At 35.8% G+C, this 20,405-nt stretch overlaps 2 protein-coding genes across 2 annotated transcripts; one reads left to right on the top strand and one right to left on the bottom strand.

The window, feature by feature from the left end:
• Positions 1 to 725: 725 nt before the first annotated feature.
• On the bottom strand, positions 726 to 10,135 carry LOC146138559 (CTD nuclear envelope phosphatase 1-like). Its single transcript, XM_083393404.1, has 8 exons — positions 9,879 to 10,135; positions 9,259 to 9,325; positions 8,605 to 8,729; positions 7,208 to 7,279; positions 4,952 to 5,068; positions 3,985 to 4,096; positions 3,443 to 3,527; positions 726 to 1,780 (listed from the first exon to the last, which is right to left on the bottom strand). Exons 1-8 carry the CDS (start codon positions 9,957 to 9,959, stop codon positions 1,717 to 1,719), a joined length of 723 nt encoding a protein of 240 aa, XP_083249530.1. The 5' UTR covers positions 9,960 to 10,135; the 3' UTR covers positions 726 to 1,716.
• A 2,061-nt stretch (positions 10,136 to 12,196) lies between these two features.
• Positions 12,197 to 15,087, top strand: LOC146138558 (interleukin-1 receptor-associated kinase 1-binding protein 1-like). Its single transcript, XM_083394167.1, has 5 exons — positions 12,197 to 12,337; positions 13,151 to 13,303; positions 13,586 to 13,677; positions 14,058 to 14,171; positions 14,697 to 15,087. The coding sequence occupies exons 1-5, from the start codon at positions 12,224 to 12,226 to the stop codon at positions 15,007 to 15,009; spliced, it is 786 nt and encodes a 261-aa protein (XP_083250293.1). The 5' UTR covers positions 12,197 to 12,223; the 3' UTR covers positions 15,010 to 15,087.
• Positions 15,088 to 20,405: the final 5,318 nt, after the last annotated feature.

Below are 20,405 nucleotides of genomic sequence, written 5' to 3'. Positions count from 1 at the left end.
GCCCTCGGTAAACACCTCTCTTGGAAAATTTACATCCAAAGTTACTTTTTTACGGCTAAATTGCTGGCGTCCAAGTCGAATCTTTTCGAATGAATAACAAGTCAAGTACCAGTCAAATCATTTTAGAGTCAGTCAACTCCATGTCATATAAATAAAACGTTAACTGATAAACACGTCCGACTATGAGCAATAATTCAAGTTAACGAGTTCATAAACGCAACGTAGGCTATATCAATCAAATTGTTTAATGTGAAAATATTAAGTTAAATCAAACAATTAAAAAAGGCTTAATAAAAAAACTTCATTTAAACCAAAGTCAATCCATTTGCTCAAAAGACTTTCGTCAAGCTAGTTGAAAATAGTGACTAAAGCGCCATTAGGTCAAGTCATTGACTTAAAACATTACAACACTGCTAAATTGCAATAGGAAATATTGCCGCTTAAATTAAAATTCTTCAGACGCCTAAAACAGGGATTCCAAAGCTTTTTACACCGTGCTCCTCTTTAAAACAAGTGAGAAATCAATGTCTGCCTATTTTTTTAACCTTTTGAAAAAATGAAGAAACGTCATTTAAATTAAAAAAAAATGGTTTATACAGTAACCGGTAGCTAGAATGATAAAATTATACGTATACAATATTATTATTATTTGATGTTTTTCTCAAACTTTGTTTGCCCCCAGGTTGGGAGCCCCTAGTCTAAAGTTTGTTTACAAATGGTGGGAGTCACGTGTGGCGGGTTTTTATTTACGTGATAAAAACGAAGGCGAGAAATATATACGCACACCGTACGACGCCGACCCGAACGCTGCGGATCAGACCGGAGACAAGAAATATTTTCTAAAAAGAAAAACAAAAAGTGAGAGCGACTATTTGGTCCCAACGGAGGCAACAACACGATTGTGGTGAAATGACGAAATAGAGAGCGAAGTGGCTCTATGGTAAATAGTATGCGAGGCAAATTCGAGGCAAAAGTGGACGTGTATCTAGAAAACTTTCTATCTAATGCCCCCACCCAACAATCATTTACCCGATTAAAAGAAAAACAGGGGTTATCCTTCTTAGACAAGCCGCGTGTACTTTGTTAGCGCTGAAGAAGACTTTCGTTGCGCGTGGTTGAAAGATATGCAATTTGCATAGACTGAAAAGGAATAAATTTGGCTCTAGCGGCTTTGTTCACTTGTCTTTGGGCTGGTAATAAAAGCTTTTTGAAACCATCGCAAATTTTCGATTCTTAAATAAATATCGTACGTTAACGACGCGTATACAAGCGAAATTTCGTCGCCCCTTTAGTCTTGGAGGTTATTATTCACACACAGGCGCACATATTGTCGCACACACAGTGGGAGCTTTTGAAACCGGAAAACCAGACCCCTCTGTTCAACCCGGTGAGGTTTTGGCACGCCAAAGGTTTCGCGTTAAAGTTGACCGCGACAATAGATTCAACCGGGAAGCCAAAAAAACTAAACAGTTCCCTAACAGAAGCAATTAAAAGGGTGCGACGCGCCAGTTAGCTTGCCTATATTGTAAAATCTACGCGACAGACTGCGCGCCCCGGTTGTCGCCGATAAATAAGAGAGAAAACGAACGAACACCGACTGACTGTCATGCACGCGCATGCGGGTATTGCACGGGGTTGGCCGCTAGAAAGCGAACCGTTGCCACCGGCATCCTTTCAGTAGTATAGTAGTAGTCTCCGCCGCCACCGTCGCCTCAATCATTGCCACTGCATATGCTGGACGCGATTGCGATGCAGTACGTTCCTCACGTCGTTGCAAAACCTACTCGGAATGAAGGTGTTTTGTTGGTTACTGAAAGGTTAATATCTTGTGCGCGGGTGGGACTCGAACACTGAAGCTCGGGAATTTGCGCCCGCAGTCGACGTGCATTGATTCGGACCTGATTGCATTCCACTGCCTTCCCGCAAAAGCGGTTTGGCGTGGATTGCTTGACCCAAATCAAGCCAGTGACGTCATTTGGCGTTATATGTCGCCGGAATTGTCGTTTTTTGGCGTATTTTTCGTCTTACTTTGGCGTAGAATTCCAACCGAAAAAAATTGGCGTAAATCTTTGGCGGCCACAAATTATGGAATGCAGTCAGGGATTCGGACAGTGTTATTTAGCTTTTCAAGCACTTTTTAATGGTCGGAAAAGGGTTTCACTGCGAAAAATGTCCGAATTTCGTTTGATAGGAAATTTAAAATTTTGTTTGCAGGAAAAAGAGTATAAAGCCATGAACCAGTAACTCTCAAACTTTTTGTCTCGGTACACCAGTGCCTCACAAATTTTTCAGGTGTGCTGCGAAAGTTTTCGTAATTGTGTAAAAAGTTATTTGTAGTTCGGATAGACATGTACATTGTACAGTGTGCAACTGTACATTTATACGCAAGCATGTGAGACTTGAATACACACTGTCAATAATAAAATTAATGTAATCATTGGGTCATCTACATTCTACACAATGCCTATTTAGCTTGTGATAATAGGGTCTGTCGAGTTATGAAATTGTAAACGAAAGCAAAAATTCATGTTGATTATAATAAATAGATGTAAGTGTTATTACACAGTTTGTTAGAACACGTTATAACTTAAATAAAAACTGGTATTTAAACCAAAACCTAACTAAAACTAACAAGCAAAACTAGGGTTGGCAAGCCGTATTTGACCGGTCAATTGACCGCACTTTATTTAACTGGTCAAATACTTATATTGGATTCAAATGTTGTAAATTTTTGTTTTTGTGATTTGAGTTTTTAATAATCTTGATTGTAACTTTTTTAAAGAATTCAAATATAAAATGGTAGGGTTTACCTGATGCAAACACATGTTCTGTGCTAATAACAAGTGTTTGTAATAGCAAAGTAGATTTAGTTTGTTTATAAATCCTTGTCTCCAATGGACCCTGGTGATGATTTAGAAAATTCAGATAGTGACAAAGTTGTGATGAGGAGTAAAAATATTTTTTACTGATGCATTTACTTGTTGTTAAATTTCGTTAATGAACTTGTTGGCTTAACTTGGTGGTTGTGCTTTGTAAGATGGGCATGGTTTTGCAAAAATTCCTATTGATAGTCATAAAATAATTGTTTTTGTTTTACAAACCATTGTACTTGAGCCAAAACGTTCATATAGTTATTCAAAGTTAAAATCAAGGTTTATTTTGAATTTAAATTGCATTTAGATAGTGTGTGTATTTGACCAAATATTTGACCTATTTGACGAATATTTGACCGGTCAATTGACCAACCTTAAGCAAAACGTTACTTGATGAAGCACGGGTTGTGCGAAAGCATGCTAACTGTAAAATACAATTTGCCGTTACAGAATGCCAACCTGACTTCCAGACAAAAAATTTGACACTGTTGTGTTTATTGCTAAAAAATCAAGATCTATAAAGCATTTCGGCACTCGGCAGTATTTGTGAAAATTGATGTAAGACTTACCTTAGTGCGTCAAGCATTGGCAGAATATTAAGAAGTGCAGTATCAAAGGGGTCAGCGAACCAAGATTTGATCGGAACCGCGTTTTCTGCAAAAACAAAACTTTATCATCCGACACAGCAGTAATGCATCTGGAAATATATTTAGACAAACTGTTGCTAAGCCTAAGGCCAGGAAGATTTCATTTCAGTCAAACGATTTCAAGAAGTTTCGAAAAACAAAAACACCTTGTGAAACACATTTACATGAGGTTGGCTTTTAGTGGGCAAGAATCAAAATAGTAAAAACTTCTTGTGGGACGCAGAACGTTTATGAAATCGACACAAAATAATTGATATTTCGTAATATTTTTAGTAGAGCACGCTCATTTTATGTATCTCAATTCGTGGAAAAACATTTGTTAAGGTTTAGAAAAAAATCAACAATACATCGTAAAAATAAAAACTCCGTCATTTAAAGGGTGAATATTGCCACAGGGTACAAACTTGCAGAAAGAAAATACCCAACCAAATGCTAGTTTGTAAATAAAGTTATAATTTACTTACCCGGAAAGCCTTTATATGCCCCAGGAGAATTGTCTAAAATAATAATACTGGATAGATCGGCGTGGACAAAACCAAGGTCCTTTGTAAAACTTCCAGTGTCAACTTTACAGTGCTGAAAATATAAAATTGTTAAACTAATTCATTGCTAGATTATTCAAAGTAACGGACTCCAGCCAGAAGACCTAAATAAGAACAACATTAATGTCGGAATATAACACAATTCGGAATAAGACCAAAATAGAACTACCACCGTGATAATGTCTAAATCAGAATAACTCCTAAATATGCCCAAATAAGACCTAAATCGTAAAAAAGTCAGACCTTTCAACCTTATGCCTAACCCCAAAACCCACGCCTAAGTACATCACTGACTCCCCTAATAATTTTAACCATAACCCATTTTCTAACCCTTATTCCGATGAATTTAGGACGTATTCCGACGGGTTTAGGTCTTATTCAGACTATTTATATCTCACTTTGGTGTGGTTATTACTTTGTATTTGGCTTTATATTGTAGTTGGTCTTAAACTATGGTATTATAGATTATTATGCTTTAGAAATTGTTGTTTTGTAGACACAGGGCTGCGGAGTCGGAGACGGACTCGGTTTGTTTTGCTGGAGTCCGACTTTTGAAACGGATACTACCGCAAACTGTAAAGTGTAATGGTTGAATAGCATATGGTGAATATTTTCCAACCATATTGGGAATGGATAAAATAACCGCTACATTCGTTCAAACTTAGTGTAATACCAAGACAGTCTACAATCTACACTCTACAGTACAAATAAAGATTTACATTGCAATATCAGCGCTTATAACGGATCTATAAAACATTTTCTTAATAAGAAAGCATTTTATTTACATTTGAGCGAACAAATTCACTTCAACGTGAGTTTACAAAGCTGCAGTTACGCGACGGGAGTGTAGATCAAAAGCTTTAAAACCGAAACACAGAGTCTTATATACCTGTCTGTAATATCGTCTTTTCAACATGCCTTTGCTTTTGTCCAGACGATCGCAAACCGCCGATCCGTATATTTCCATGGAAGCGGTGAAAACCACCAGCTCGTACCACTGGCAAACCTGGAAACAAAAAAGAGACACTCTAAAGCAGGGGTGGGCAATTATTTTTCACCGCAGGCCGCATGAGAAACGTAAAATGTTGTGGCGGGTTGGGTGAAAACTAGTATATCAAATACACGCAATATGACGACAAACGCTATAAAAAAATAAGCAAACGAACTTGTTATTACGTTTGGAGTTGTGCGAAAATGTGCAATTTAAGTCGAATTTAAAGAAATAGGGACAAAATGTCGAGCGAAGCGCGAAAATTTTACACGAATTTTTTTTTTAATGCAAACTTTAATTTATATTTAGAGGTGAACGTGACGCATAAAGTACAGATTAACCACGTACATTGCTTGATATATTGGTGATTATTAAGTTGTTGGGCGCCTTGACCCAAAAGGTTATATTAAAATACGTGAAAATGTCGCACCAAAAAACTAAGTGTTTTTTTTTGCTTTTGTTGGTTTAAATTACCCATATTAAAGATGGTATTTAAGTTACCCACATTAAAGATGGAGTATAAACAGACAGCATGGCATTAAGTAAAGTAGGTTGACAAAACTTAAATCGGTATTTAGAAAACGGTGGTTGTTTCGTCCATATTTAAAGACAGAATACATTTGACCGAAGCGCAAAATATATATAAATATTAGGCTTAGTTTATAAAATTTTAAGAGATTGCCACTGTGCATAGGACGTTTTTGTTTGTAAATGCCCCAAAATCGCGCGAAACATACGAGAAAGACAGAAGAAATTCGCGTGAAGCCCCAAAATTTCCATTTTACTATTTAAAACAAGCTAACCGCGGGCCGAATTAAATTGCTTGGCGGGCAGGATTCGGCCTGCGGGCAGTATGTTGCCCAGGCCTGCTCTATAAAGCCATGGAATATCTGACAGGTCGGCCTATCAGTTGACTAGATTGCGCCTTTAATAGCACAAGGCTCTTTAACCCGGTCTACTTGCCAATTAAGCACCACTGATAAATTGAAGCTTTAAACAAATGTCGAAAACTTCTATCCTTTTTCATTTTTTTTCTTCACTAACTAAAAGACAGTAAAGTAAAACAAGGGTGGGGCGTAGAGGTGGCGATGTTCTCCCCATTGGCCAAAAAGTAGGCCGGGAATTTTCGAAAGGTTTTTTTTTCAATGTTAGTAAAAATCAGTAGTTGTCTGATACCCGTGCTCGGACAACCAGTCACTACTTGAAGATGCTGGTGCCGCCAATGAGGTAGGGTCAGAGTTAAATTGCGCATCAGCAGAAGGCAAACTTTTTTTAAGATGGTAGGGAATTCAAACAGCAATGTAAATAGGTTAGGAACATTTTGGGTTTCACAACTCACAAAAGCCGGTGTTACCCGAGAAAAATGGCGGGTTACTGTCTGCAGTAATCAGTAAAAAAAGGAACAACGAAAACTGCTTGCTGGTCGTTTGTGGAGAAGATGCTCAAAAAAATTCTTAACGGTGTATTTTTTAAAACATGTCGATTAGGATTTCCGACTGTCTACTCTAAGCAGACAACGCTAAGATGTTTGAATCAGCTCACAGTACGTTTCTAGTGGGAGCGTTTCAGAGCAACAAAAACGTATACGATTTTAATTATGACATATATATCCTAAAATAGCGAACTCACCAAGCTTCACATAGGTTTAACATGCAATTTTTAGTAGCCCATTCTAGTGAGATTTGAACAACGATGTCTAGGTTAAACGTGCCGCCTTTAACTAAGCCTTTTCAGTGACGCTGTACAATTATCGGCAAACTATTTTTGACGACCACGTGTTTCAGTTGAACTTCGTTCTCCACAAAAGGCGCTCTTTTTATAACGCGGCGCCACAGAAACTACGGTCGCGGTAAGCCACAAATTCGATTTATTTACATTCGAATGATTAATTTATGGCGGTCGTCCAACAGCAGTTTTAGGTATTGTGGAGCGGCGCAGGGCCACACTCGTTTGTTTCCCCCCCAAAAAAAAAAATTTTTTTTCCCCCCAAAAATGGTGGTTTTGCAAGTTAAACGCACTGGGTCGAACATATTCTGTTTTTTCAATGATGATTGTGTTGGTATAGTAAGAATTTCAACTGGCATTGTGTTCGTATGGTAACCACGTCAAGTCGAGAGCTAAAGCAGGAGAGGGCAGGTTATAAATAGTGCTTACCACGCTAAGGAAGAAGTCGACGTGCGGACGTTTGTGAACGAAAAACTTTACAGGATGACGTTCGATGACGACCTGAAAGGAAATCAACAGTTAGCAAGGCACTTGTTTAGCGTTTTGGGCTGCACTTTTGCTAGTATCTACCATACTGCTATAACATACTTGGTAAGATGCTAATAAATGCATTAAAATGAATAATTGCTTCTCAAGGGCATTTAAAGGAACTGTGCTTTTGGCATGTTTTGGCAGTCTTGGGACATTTTTTTAATACTTTTATTTATCCTTAAAATAGTCTTCTTTGTATGCCATTGCTGACACTATTTTAATTGAGAAAAACAGGGCTTTTACTATTACAGTACCAAGCACCTGAAATAACAGTAAGCGTTTAGATTTCTAAGTAAATTCACAATTAATTTATCCACTTGCACCTAACAAGCCTGTGCTTTTTGTACAGGTAAAACGTTTTACATGATACGACCTAAAATTTAAACAAGATCATTGACCACTTGAGTTCAAAAGTTGAATAACTGATGCCCAATAATAATAATAATAATAATGTGTATGTGTGTGTGTGTGTGCAGTAAAACATTGAACAAGAATCGAAAATACTATTTTGATTAATGGCTTGCTTCTTTATATGATTAACATTAGTATATAATGCAGTAAACTCAAGATTTAACACCTTAGTGGTGGCTTGGTATCTAACTGTGTGCCCCTCAGAAAACATACATTTTAATTATTTCATATCATTGAAAAAGTACATACACACTGAATTTTGCCAAGCTTTTATCTCCACTTAAAAATATTGCTGCCAACATCAGGTTTCAAAAGCACTAAAGTTTAAACATTCCAATAGGCAGGATTTAACAAGGCATAATACTGCAACTTTTTAATTAATTAATAATATGTATACATATTTACAATATAAACAAACTATTTTAATCTTAAATATTCACCTTTTTCACTAATTGTATCTTTTACAGTATTTTTTACTTTTTTTACACTATATATATATATATATCAATAAAGGCTTCAACAAATAGTTTTATACTTTTTATTACAAATCGTTTGTTTAAATTGGGAAAAGCCCTACATTATATAAACAACAACAAAAACAACACTATTTTAGAATATTAAGCAGATGAGAGAGCTTTACAGATAATGATAAGCACAACTTGATAAACTATGCAATGAATGTTTTTTTAATAATGAAAACTATTGAAGCTTTTTCATTTGTTTTCAATTGTATACTAACCACACTTCACATCACAAGGCAGCATCCTCACAGGAAATACTTATGTACAGGCATCACAGTCATACTATCCAGTAATTCATATATGGTACTTTTGCTGATACAAAGTATATAATTATCAGAATCACTAGAGCAGTAACTAAGGTACCTTTAAAACAAAGTCTGGGGGAGTGTCAGGTTTTACTTGTGGGCGAATTACTCCCCCACTATCATGTCTGGAATGAATTAACGTTTCATCCAAATCCAAAACCAGCACCTTCTTTTTCAGTTGGCCTGAATTTCATTTTGAGACAAAATTAAATTAAGAATAAAACTTCCACAATATATATATATATATATAAGCAAACCTAATTAAGCTTAACTTTATAGTAAAAGTGTCTAAATATTACAGTACCAATATGTATCCTTGCTATAGAAATTAACTAACCAGCTGGGAAAGTCTTAATTTTCATCCTACTTGTTTAATTGGGACAGGGCGAAAATGCTCAAGCATAGCCAGGACAAAAACACTTTAAAGAGTAGAACTAATAGAGCTTGAAAAATGATAAAACCTGAATTCAAAATTTGTAAATGTCAACAACAAAATCACTACAATTAATTCAGGTCAGAATTTAAAAAATAATGTTAGGGTGTTACAATGAAGGTAATATTTGAAAAAAGTAACACACTGTTCAATTAGTTAATAGTCAACCTATAACATAGTACAACAAACTCCATGTTACAAAGACTCTCAAACAACATCAAATTTATACAATACTCCAGATATTCAATATCTATTAATAATGTATTTCAAGCATATTACCAAGCCTAAGTCTAGAAATCGGAGTTGTAGGCATCACATCGTATCTGATTGTTTGATGAGCTATTAGCTAAAACAAGAATGAAGAAATTTAAAACACTTGTTATATATTAGTTTTGGGGAAACTAAAACTATGTTGCGACTGTTTGACGTAAAAATTAAAAAAAAAATTAAAAACCTTCAAGGTATATATACTTGGAATTTTATTTTAAGCCAGCCATTATGATATTTTTTAGAATATTTAACAAAATACAAAACACTGACTTAAGGTTTATAACATTAGTAAATACAATGAGTAATAGTATTTAATTAGTTGTATGCTTGGGCTGTCATTGTGTCTGAATATAAATTCCAGCCAACATTTGCCAGGGAATTAATCCCCCAGACCTCTTAACAATGGGCGAACCACGAATTTGTAAGAAAATAGGCTTGAACTGCAAAACGCCAAACAAATAGTATGAAATGTCAGTTGCATGTTAATGGTGTTCCGTATAGTATGTTACTTATAATCACACAAATCAATTTTTAGCATTAACTTTATTACAGTCATTTAATTTTAATCTGTATTGACAATTCCTTCGTGCCATATTCAAAATTTCCGATCTGGGATAAATGCAGTATACCTTGCGGACATTCTTCCTGAAGAAAAATTGCAGGAAGCTCCATGCAGTTGAAAGAAAGTTCCAAATTGCTTTTGGAAACATTTGATCATTGATTGAAATGAGTCAATGATATCAAATATACAAAACAATATTTTGTTTTAGTCGTTGGCGTGTTAAGGAGATGTGTTTTAAACTGTTTTGACAGATTGGCAATGCTGATCGCAACAAAACTATAAAACCTGTTCAATTGAACAGCATACCTATAGATACCGTTTGCTAAGCACCTATAACAAAAACATTAACAAATGTAGAAACAGTCAAGCAGTTAAACACACTGTGAACAATTAGTGCTGGTCTAGAATCCTACCACATATTCGTCTGGGGGTATATATTGCTAACAATATTTGAGTTACATTGCGACCAGGAACTTGGAAAATAAGGCCTACGCAGGAATTTTGCCGTATAGTACTCAATTTTCAGCCATGCAAAATTTACAAATAAGTTAATACAGCCGTTCAAATTTGGGCGGAAATGTTATTACAGCCGCGCAATTTCAAGCTGCAAAATCCAAAGTTTCCGATCTGGCGATGTGAGTTAGCATAGGGTTGGTGTGGGTCAATTATTATTATAGTATTTATTCTCCAATATTTACTTCTTTTTTGCAATTACATTTTGACTGTAACTTTATGAAACATCATCGTAACTAGCTTGTTTGGTTACCCGCCAGTCAATCTAATTAGCACTAACTCATCAAGTAATACGAAAACTTTTTAGTGATCAACATGATTGATTGTTTGACTCTTTATTTAACAAAAATTCGCCGCTGGCCTACAATCCTACCATTTGGGTTACAGTGCTGGTTTAAATAGCAATACTATTAAATAATTAATTAATATACTTTCGACTTCGTTGTCTGAGTCAAAATCAGTCATTCATAAGTTCTAGTTTTAATAGAGAAATATATATTCAAATGAATCATTCGATTCAAGAGACGGCGCTGGTCTAGAATCCTACCACAACGAAACACCTTTTGGGTTAGGGTGCGGGTTAGCGTTTGGGTAAAGGTGGGTCAAGTATTATTATTAAATAAAGAATATAATAATACTTGACCCACCCACACCTAAACGCTAACCCTCAACATAACTCAAATTTTGGGCGCTAGTGAAAGAGCGCCAAATTTTGTGTGTTGATTTTAGAACTGTGGTAGGATTCTAGACCAGCGCCCAAGAGACTGATGATGCCGGATTGGCGAAATATATTTTTCAATTAAAAACTAGAACTTATAAATGACTGATTTTGACTCAGACAGCAAAGTGGAAAGTATATTGCTACCATTTGAAGTCATTGTCGTCATTAACGTGTTTTAGGGCGAGGAGATATCTTCTTTTTTACATATTCAGTTTAAATAATTAATTAATATAATAATACTAGACACACCCTCACCCAAAATCTTAACCCAATATTGTGCTCCTTCAACCATTTAACTTAATTTTTTGTATAAAAACCTTACTATTTTAATGAGAAACTAGAAAAAAGTATATCAGATTCCAAAATCAATTCAATATTAAAATTGATATAGTTTTTTTTTTTAATAGAATCTTGGTTGTAAAAAACTTCTTTTTTTAATGCTCAAGAAGTTGGATAAAACACATTGGTGAACAGTATGTACTGCAATTAAACAAGTATAAACCTTGCAAATATTAGCTTAGTCATTAACACCGCAAATTTTATCAAGGTACAACTATTTACTTCCTTAACATATTAACTTGTCAAACAACTAACTTTTTAATTACTTTCCTTGAAGGCGAAGGTATTGGCCCGAAACATTTAGTTAGAATTTAAATTCGCTATAGCGAAATTAATTTCTCAAGTAGCAGTGCACGTTGGTCAAGTAGTTAGTGGATCGTTGTGAAATCGTGCTAACTGACATGAATACGAAAAAATCATATGCCATTACTCTGCAAGCTGTTAGACTAGTTGCACTTTGTATGTTACAAAAATGAAACACAGTTTTAAACAAATAGCAATCCTTTTTATCTAAACACGAGATAAGACCTTTTTCTTTTCTCGTCGACCATATAAATAATAGAGTCCTGTTTTTTCTACTCACTAACGTACCAACTTGAACCTGAAAAGTGTTTTTTAAGACAAACACTATAGTTATTTATCAAAGATTGCAATTTATCAGTTAACTGTAAAACAAATGGTTAGTTTAATGTTTATATGTTTACTGGTGTTTTGTTTCTATGGATTCTGTTTTGACAACAAACTAGTCAGCTGTTCAGCGTTGTAAATTTGAATTTCCTGCCATTCATTGAACTTGCAAGATAGTGTTTTGTCGTACTTTGCGGAGTAAAGTCATTGCGATGTGCTCAAGAAACAACAATTTTCAACCAACCCACGTCTTTGCAAACTTAAACTCTCGCGTATTGACGTCAAACGAAGAAAATTCACAAGAGAAACAAAAGCGCAGAGTCGAGGTAGAAATATTTCAACATATATTTTTTAATGTTTGTTAGTCGTTATGTACAGCGTTTAGTTTGGCAAGTTTAATCAAACCTGTATATTTAAATAAATTTAATAGTGGTATTGTAAAAATGTAATGGTATATCTTTTAAAATATTTTGAGAAAACTTCAGATCTATTTACATCTAGTACTTATAAAGTAGCCTAATATATAGATAGAGTTAATTGTTGAGTTAATTAAATAAGAAATTTAGCCCATAGTTTTGTATGTTATTATACAAATACACAATTTCATATTTATGCATAGTATTTCAATATATAGCAAAAACATATACTAGTACGTTAGTCGTTATGTACAGCGTTTAGTTTGGCAAGTTTAATCAAACCTGTATATTTAAATAAATTTAATAGTGGTATTGTAAAAATGTAATGGTATATCTTTTAAAATATTTTGAGAAAATTTCAGATCTATTTACATCTAGTACTTATAAAGTAGCCTAATATATAGATAGAGTTAATTGTTGAGTTAATTAAATAAGAAATTTAGCCCATAGTTTTGTATGTTATTATACAAATAAACAATTTCATATTTATGCATAGTATTTCAATATATAGCAAAAACATATACTAGTACACTTTAACTGTTTAAAAATTAATGTATTTTTTATGACATTGCACTCTTCACTATATCCTTTAATTCAAACAAAATTGGTCCCAAATCCGGAATAATTGTCTATGCATATTTTATAAAGGGCCTTAAATTTCCACCTATAGCCCTTTTGTACAAAGTCCGGATTACAGTTGGTAGCAGTTTAGTTCCTTCTCAGGTATCAGGAACTGCAGAATTCACCAGCCCGCCAGACAAATCGATCCTTACCGTGGTGATTCGAAACAAAAAGGAACAAGCGAATGAAGCTAAGGAAAGCGTTGGACGGAGACTGGAGTACATCACTGGGACACTGAAAAATCATGGCTTGGATGTAAATTTATAATCTTTTCTTTGCATATTATTATTAAATTTTGTGCTCTACTTTTAGGATTCATTCATAAATAATGAATTTTGACACTGTACACTATTTTTTATCTAAAAAAGGTTAATGGGCATGGTTTTAAATTAGAATAAGATTTTACATTCTATATAATAGAAAAATAAAACAATAAAAAAATCCACTTTTTCTGGGATGTTTATATATTGAATTTGTTACAACTATATATGTAAAGTGAATGCTTTATACAACTAGTAAACTATGCCTTAAATGTAGAGTTGCGACATAGAAGTGACCAAGAACCTAAGTCGTCCTGGTGGTCGTGGCTGGTATCACATGGAAGCACAAGTGGATGCTGTGTTTAAAAAGTAAAAACTTTTATTGATGTATGTTTTTTTAACAAATTTTCTTTTTTGTCAAATTTATAAATTTCTTCGACCCCATTTTTTTAGACTAAATTTGACACAATGCTAGTTCTTTCTATTGTCATTATCATTCTTAACAAAATTCTTACATATGTCCTTCAAAGCTACCATCTTTAAAGCTAAGTTTAATGCTATCATTTTATAGCTTCTATGTTAGAATTAAGCTATCACATGCCTAGTGACAATGGCAATTTACATTTTTAGAGTCAGTTTTTTGACAAATAATTTTGTTAATCTTGTCCGAGCAAATAATTTGGGAGCAATTAGTCGTCCTGTTAAAAAAAATATTGTTTAATTTGCTTTTATTCATTGTTCTTTTACAGTGACCTGCACAAGTGTTTAATGCTCAGTAACCTTTTCATTGAGAAATTGGATCCGTGTGTTAAGGTGCTTCCCCTAGTAATGCAACACGACAAGCAGAAACTGGAAGTCACTCGGTGCGTTTCTTTATAGTTTGGTCACTGTCAAATAGGAATATATAGTGTGACTTTTTGCTTCCTTCTGTTTATAACGCTATCGAAGGCAGTGCATTTCGCATGCATTGTATGTTGCAAAGGTACCGATTTGATCGCATAAATAACTAAATACGTCTTTAAAAACGCCCTGCTATAATTTTGAAACAGGACAAACAAAATAAAGTTAATTAAAACCATTGCCTAGTTTGTACCTCATGTAGCTTGTATCATTCTATAGCTAAAACCATATACGCCTAAAAAAATGACAGCGAACCAAATTTGAACAAAATTGCATATCCGTGCCGCAGGGTTGTGGCTGCCACTTTTACCACAGGCTTAATATTTCTAGTCTTGATATATTTTCGAAGTCTCAACGCTAACTGTTTGTGGACGCATAAAATGCGGTTTATTCGTTTGTGCTCTATTACATTTGTGTAAAAAAAGAAACAATTTAAAACCCTAAAATAGAACATTTTACCCGCGACGACACCGTATATATTCCATTAGAAAGCAAGCCTGTCTAACGGCGCTGGCCAACGCGCGCCAAAAGGCCCTAGAGGTCTGTCGCCTGCTTGGACAGTCGCTCGGCCGACCGGTCTTCATCACCGAGAACGTGGTGCGCGAGTGGACGGGCGACGGTTCGAATCCCGCGCGCGACGAGGCTCCGGAAGGCTGCGAGCCACCGCTGGCCACAGTCGAAGAGGCGAGCGCCCCCGGCCCGATCGGTGTGCAGCGACGCGTGAAGGAGCAAAGTGTGACGGTTCGTGTCGACGTCACCGCGACCTTCGATATACGCGCCAAACTGGAGAAGGTCAAGTGACGTTTTGGCATATGTGCTTGTTCTTGCAACTTAAGGGTTTCGAATGATTGTTCGGGGCCGATGAGAAGCGTTGTTGTTTTTGAGGCGCATTTACAAACGGGTTTGATAGTTTTTGTTTTTGTTTTGTGATTATAAATTGTGCCAGGTATCGTTGCTTCTTTTTTAACTTTATGTTCTATACCTGTTTATGCTGTTCCTAGTCACGTGCACTTCTTAAATCCCCGAATTTTTTTTACCTTTCGGCAGAACAACGCATTATTTGCTGAAAAACGTCCCGCAGAACAACGTTTTTAATTTCCTTATTTTAGTAAAATTCCCCAAACTATCTGAATACACCTCCGAGTCATACAGCTACGTTTTGCAATATAATACTTTACCATGCTTACAAGCTTGCTTTTACAAAGTTTTTTTCGTCGCAGTACAAAAATATTCCTTTTATTGTGCTATTGATTTATTTAACTCTTGTAATATTATTTAGTGATTACCAAGGCGACTACTTATTTGTAGTTTCCGGACGATTTAGCAGACGCGACGATTTTATTATTGCGTTTATCACTGTTACTGATGTCTGTCATCCATTTTCGTTAAGTAGGTGTATTGCGTGTAGCGCGTATTTTATGTTCGACGAAATAAACTCACATTCTTATATTATAAAAAGCGTATTCTGTCAATTGCTGGCCGAACCAAACAAAACCACCTTCAAAAGGTAGACCAAACCACTCCGTCCCTTATAAGCAGGGCTGCGGAGTAGGACTCGGGACTCGAGTAAGACTACGCAAAACTACCCGAGTCCGACATGCGCATGCGTAGTACCAAATTTTAAGACTGCTATCGCCGCAAAATGGAAATTGTAAAGATGAACTTCCCAACCAGGTATTGTGAGTGAATAAATTATACGACACTTCTATAAGTTAATTACTGAATATCCACGTTATTTTAGTTACGTAAATTGGCGGAACACATGCTGTAGAGTCAGGGTTGGACTCGGGACTCGACGAAATTGCACATTTGACCGGAGTCGGACTCGGGTTTAGTTTTTTGAGTCGGATCGGGTTATTTTTAACCGACTCCGCAGCCCTGGTTATAAGTTAGCAATATTAGGTTTTATGCATTAAAAGCCCCTTTTGTAATTCGAGTTGGTTTAAGGTCCAATATAGATTTCACGCGCACAAAATAACATCGAAAGCACCACAATTCGAAGTTTATTCAGCATTGAGCAACGTAAATACGAAGATTGTGAACACGAATCGGTGATTTATCTTGTAATTTGGGCGTTTTTTTTAGATATATTGAAACTAATAATTTAATGAATACTAATTTGGGCGCCAAGTGCAATTTCCGGTCTTAGTTTAATTAAAAACGATAGCGTGTTTAACTATTAGGGGGCTTACCCCAATTTCTTAAAACTCCTTAAAATTATAATTCACTTCAAAATTTCACTATGCCAGAAATGTAGCCTATATATGATTTTAATGGCTGTTTTATTTAGAAGCACGTTAGGCAATTAAATCAGAAGAAAAAAACTTTATGCGCAGGTCAAAAAAGTAAATTCACTACAAATTTGTGAATGATGATGGCTTTGGTTATTCTGTGACACACAATCACATAAAAATCCAAACGATTTTGTAAAAAAACCTGAACTTGAAAGCATCAATAAAATAAAAACCTAAACACTATAGAGTAAATCGATGGGCCATGGATATTTAATTATAGTTATGGAAAATGTGCCAATAATTCGTGGCAAAAATATGAGCCAAAGACCCAGGGTGATGATAGTGCATAACAGCGAATAAACAGAATGATCAAATTGGAAAATGTTTTTAAGCTCTCTTAACACATCGGGTGAAGGTATTAACATGAAATGTGGCCTTTAGTTTAAATATAACCGAATCAATTAACACATTCGCAACTTTTTTTTGCTTAAACCCACATTATTACTCTTTTAGAGTTGGTATTTGGATCTTAACGGATGGAAGTTGTAGTTAAATGTAGAATGAATATCAACGCATATACTGAAACTGCAAAAAGTCACACTATATATTCGGCATTAATCTGCCGCCTCACGTGATCTTTGAACGAGAACATCAAGAAACTATTTTTAGGGGCCAATGGCGGAAGGCACTTAGGCACGAAATTTAAAAGGCACGAATTGCGCAGTCGGTATTTTTGGATGTTGCTTTTTGGCAGGGAATTTGGTTTGAAGACTTTTTTTTCCGGGTTTCCACGTCGAGGTACAGATATCCGAATACCACATAATGGCCGTGAAATTTCAAGTTGAATGAAAGTTTGTGAGCTACTATATGTTGCCTATCAAAAATCCTGTGCAAATTGTATTCCATGCCCTTTTTATCCAATGATTTTCCGAAAACCCGATTTGGCGATTTGAATTTCTGGTGTGTTTTTGATTAGGCAATGTAATGGATTTGCAGTTTTCAAGTCTTACGCGGAATTAGAAAAAAACTAAGTACCGTATGTTTATCATTTCGGGCGCTTTGGCATTATGTTCGTTATTTTGTCCTATTGAACATATTTTTAACTAAAACACAACAAAATCTAAACTAAGTGATTAATTGGACATGTTGCCAAACAGGCGGTACCGTACGCAGCCACACTTGAAACATTGTGTGCAATGCGACCAAAAAAAAAAACGAGAACCAGTTGGTTAATGTAACAAATTGACTGCTGACAGGACGGGGTTTAGGTGACAGGCGTCAGTTGAATTGTAGGTAAAAACAATACTCTAAAACTTTACCAAGTTCAGCCCATTGTAGCAACGTTATTCTGGGTGGTTCTGTTTTTTCTGACCAGTTGTGCTGTGCACGTCGCGCAATAAAAGAGCGAAGGGTGGCAAATATAACTCAGGGTTTTGTCCGCGTCTTTTGATCGTGTAGATTGTGGGGTGCTGATTGTCTGCTGCCTGATTGACAAGTTTTGCCTATAACTGGCGTTCTTATCCTGTGGGACGAAAAGGGTTTACAAGGAGGGACACAAAGGACTCCCCGAAAAAAAAAAGTATGTTTAAAGTTATTTTTATCTCTGTTTAATCGTAGCAATTAGCCTACTACTTTTTAGTCGTGACCACTCACAAAATTTTGTCCTAATCACTTAATCTATTACTCTCAGTGATATTAAAGAATTTTAATTTTCTAAGAGGCACCATCTTTAAAATTAAAAGCGGCACTTAATACAGCAACACAAATGTTAGAATATCAACGCAAGTGTTGGTTAAAGTGCAAATTAGAGTTTTACAAAAGTGCCCTCTGTCTTTGATGATTTGTTTTTCACTTTGAGATTATTTTAATATTATGTAACAAAGTATAAATATCAATAAATCTGCCATTCTGGCCCATGGAGTTCCCAACAAAAAAAACGTGTCTCACTCGAGAAACAACCCTAAATGTTTTGCCAAAATTTTCGGTGCAATAAAACAGCGCAGTTGAAATGCCAAAGAATAGCGTGACAAATGGTCGTACGGTCCGTGTCAAACATATGGTCGTTTTTATTCAAAACAGGTTGATTTTGCGTTGGCTGTCGAACGAATGTGCGACACACCGCCAGGGTAATTAATGAAGCTCAAGGGAAAATAATTACATTTTCGCGTGAAGCAGTCGTTAGTCTTCTCAACCTTTCTCCTAAATGCCGAGAGCTCGAGTTGAACATGCGGCAAAGGCGTGTTAAGTTTGAGCAATCCTGAAAGATATCTGCGCCCTATAATACTCAGCCGACAGCCGTTTTTTTTTTCCAAAATATTTTTTGCGATTCTAGAATGTTACCGATAACGATCCGATACACTTAACCATTATTGATTTGAACGATTCAAAGCTATTTGGTGGGAAACACTCCGTTAAATACATTGATAATTAGTTAAATAAGGTTACAGTCAATTACGAGTTAAGGTTATTCTTTGCAGCATAGTTTTCGTCTTATTTTGTCATAATAATAAATTCACCTTATGATAAAGCGATTAGCACTGAGCGCAAAAGTATAAATTAATCACATTTTAACGAAGAATATTTTTTTTCGTAATTATTGCTAATAAAGCCCAATTTTGTTAGACTGTGTGTTGGAAAATGTTATATGTTTAGCCTGCCAAATTTATTCAAAACCCTGTTATATTTTCGGTAACTTTTTTAAAGTTGTTTGCATGGAATGTGTTATTGAATGTATGGCCCACTAGTGTTGTTTCAAGGTATACCATTTTTTGTTCCCCATTCCGGTCCTCGATTGTACCTCGATAACATTGACAATAAATGGCAGGATTTTTTTAGGATATAGGCCATAGTTTATTTTCTACTTTCTCAAATTTTATTGGCTCGGGAGAAAACAAGCAAGTTGCCGTTTAATTTAAATGGGACTACAGAAAACGGGGAAACCTGCACTGATATAATCAAAAAAATATAAAACGAAAAAAAATTCTAAGACGCTTTCGTTTTCGGAAAAAGATAAGTTTGTTTGGTGTGTTCCTAGAAAACAATTGATCAAACTTTTCATTTTTTTAAGTAACTGGATAATGCATCAAAATAGTCGTGCAAGTTTGTGCCGCAATCCAATAAATATACTCTTGTTCATTTTAGCTTGTATAGTTTAAGTTTGATTTGAGAAAATAAAGAAGTTATAACCTATTCGAAAATAGAAGTAAGTTCCCTTTTGTTGTAGTATAGGGATAAAAGATGGATTGCTGTATAGTTGGCTGCTACCGGGACCTGGAGTGAACAACGCCGACTCTCGCATTCGCTGCAAAACGACTGCAGGCCTGCCGAGCGCCGAGAACTTCGTGCTTCCTGCAGGTCGTTAACACTTGGCGCTCACAGTTCAAGCGGCGCGTTCTCTAACGAGCGCCGGACGCACGACCGACCGGCACGTCTGCGCTCAAACTAATTGGAATCAGGCTCGGTTTCGCTATAAAGCAATGTGATCCCTGGCCTTGGTCATTCGCTTGCACCGACCGGGTGGTGCAAACGGGCTTTGTTGATTATTTCGACAAAGTTGTCAACGGACGAATATAGAAGGCCGTTTCATAGGCGACCTGACATGGGGTGTCGGTGTTTAGGCTCGCGTGCCATACACGGTTTCTGTCTGGAAATGATGGTTTTGGCCTTGTTTTGCGCACCTTAAGTATGCGCCAGTTACGGCTTAATCTATACAGAATTTGCCGCCCTGTAGTTCGCTTTATCGATTGTTTAACTTGGGGTTTAATTTGGGGGAAGTGGTTTGCTGTAGCTGGCAAGAGTAAAATTTAATTGCGTGCTGTAACAATTGTGAAAGCAAAGCTGCAATCATCGTAGGCTTTAATAGCGATCAATTTTACATCTTTAATCTGGATACCCTAAAAAAACTGTGAAAAGGCGACGTTTTTACTGTCATTACGTGTTTTGCATATGTATATATAGGTTCCA

This window comes from Ascidiella aspersa, chromosome 7 (assembly GCF_963924565.1).
Source record: "Ascidiella aspersa chromosome 7, kaAscAspe10.2, whole genome shotgun sequence".
In the NCBI taxonomy this organism is placed as follows: domain Eukaryota; kingdom Metazoa; phylum Chordata; class Ascidiacea; order Phlebobranchia; family Ascidiidae; genus Ascidiella; species Ascidiella aspersa.
This window is presented reverse-complemented; position numbering and strand designations above follow the sequence as displayed.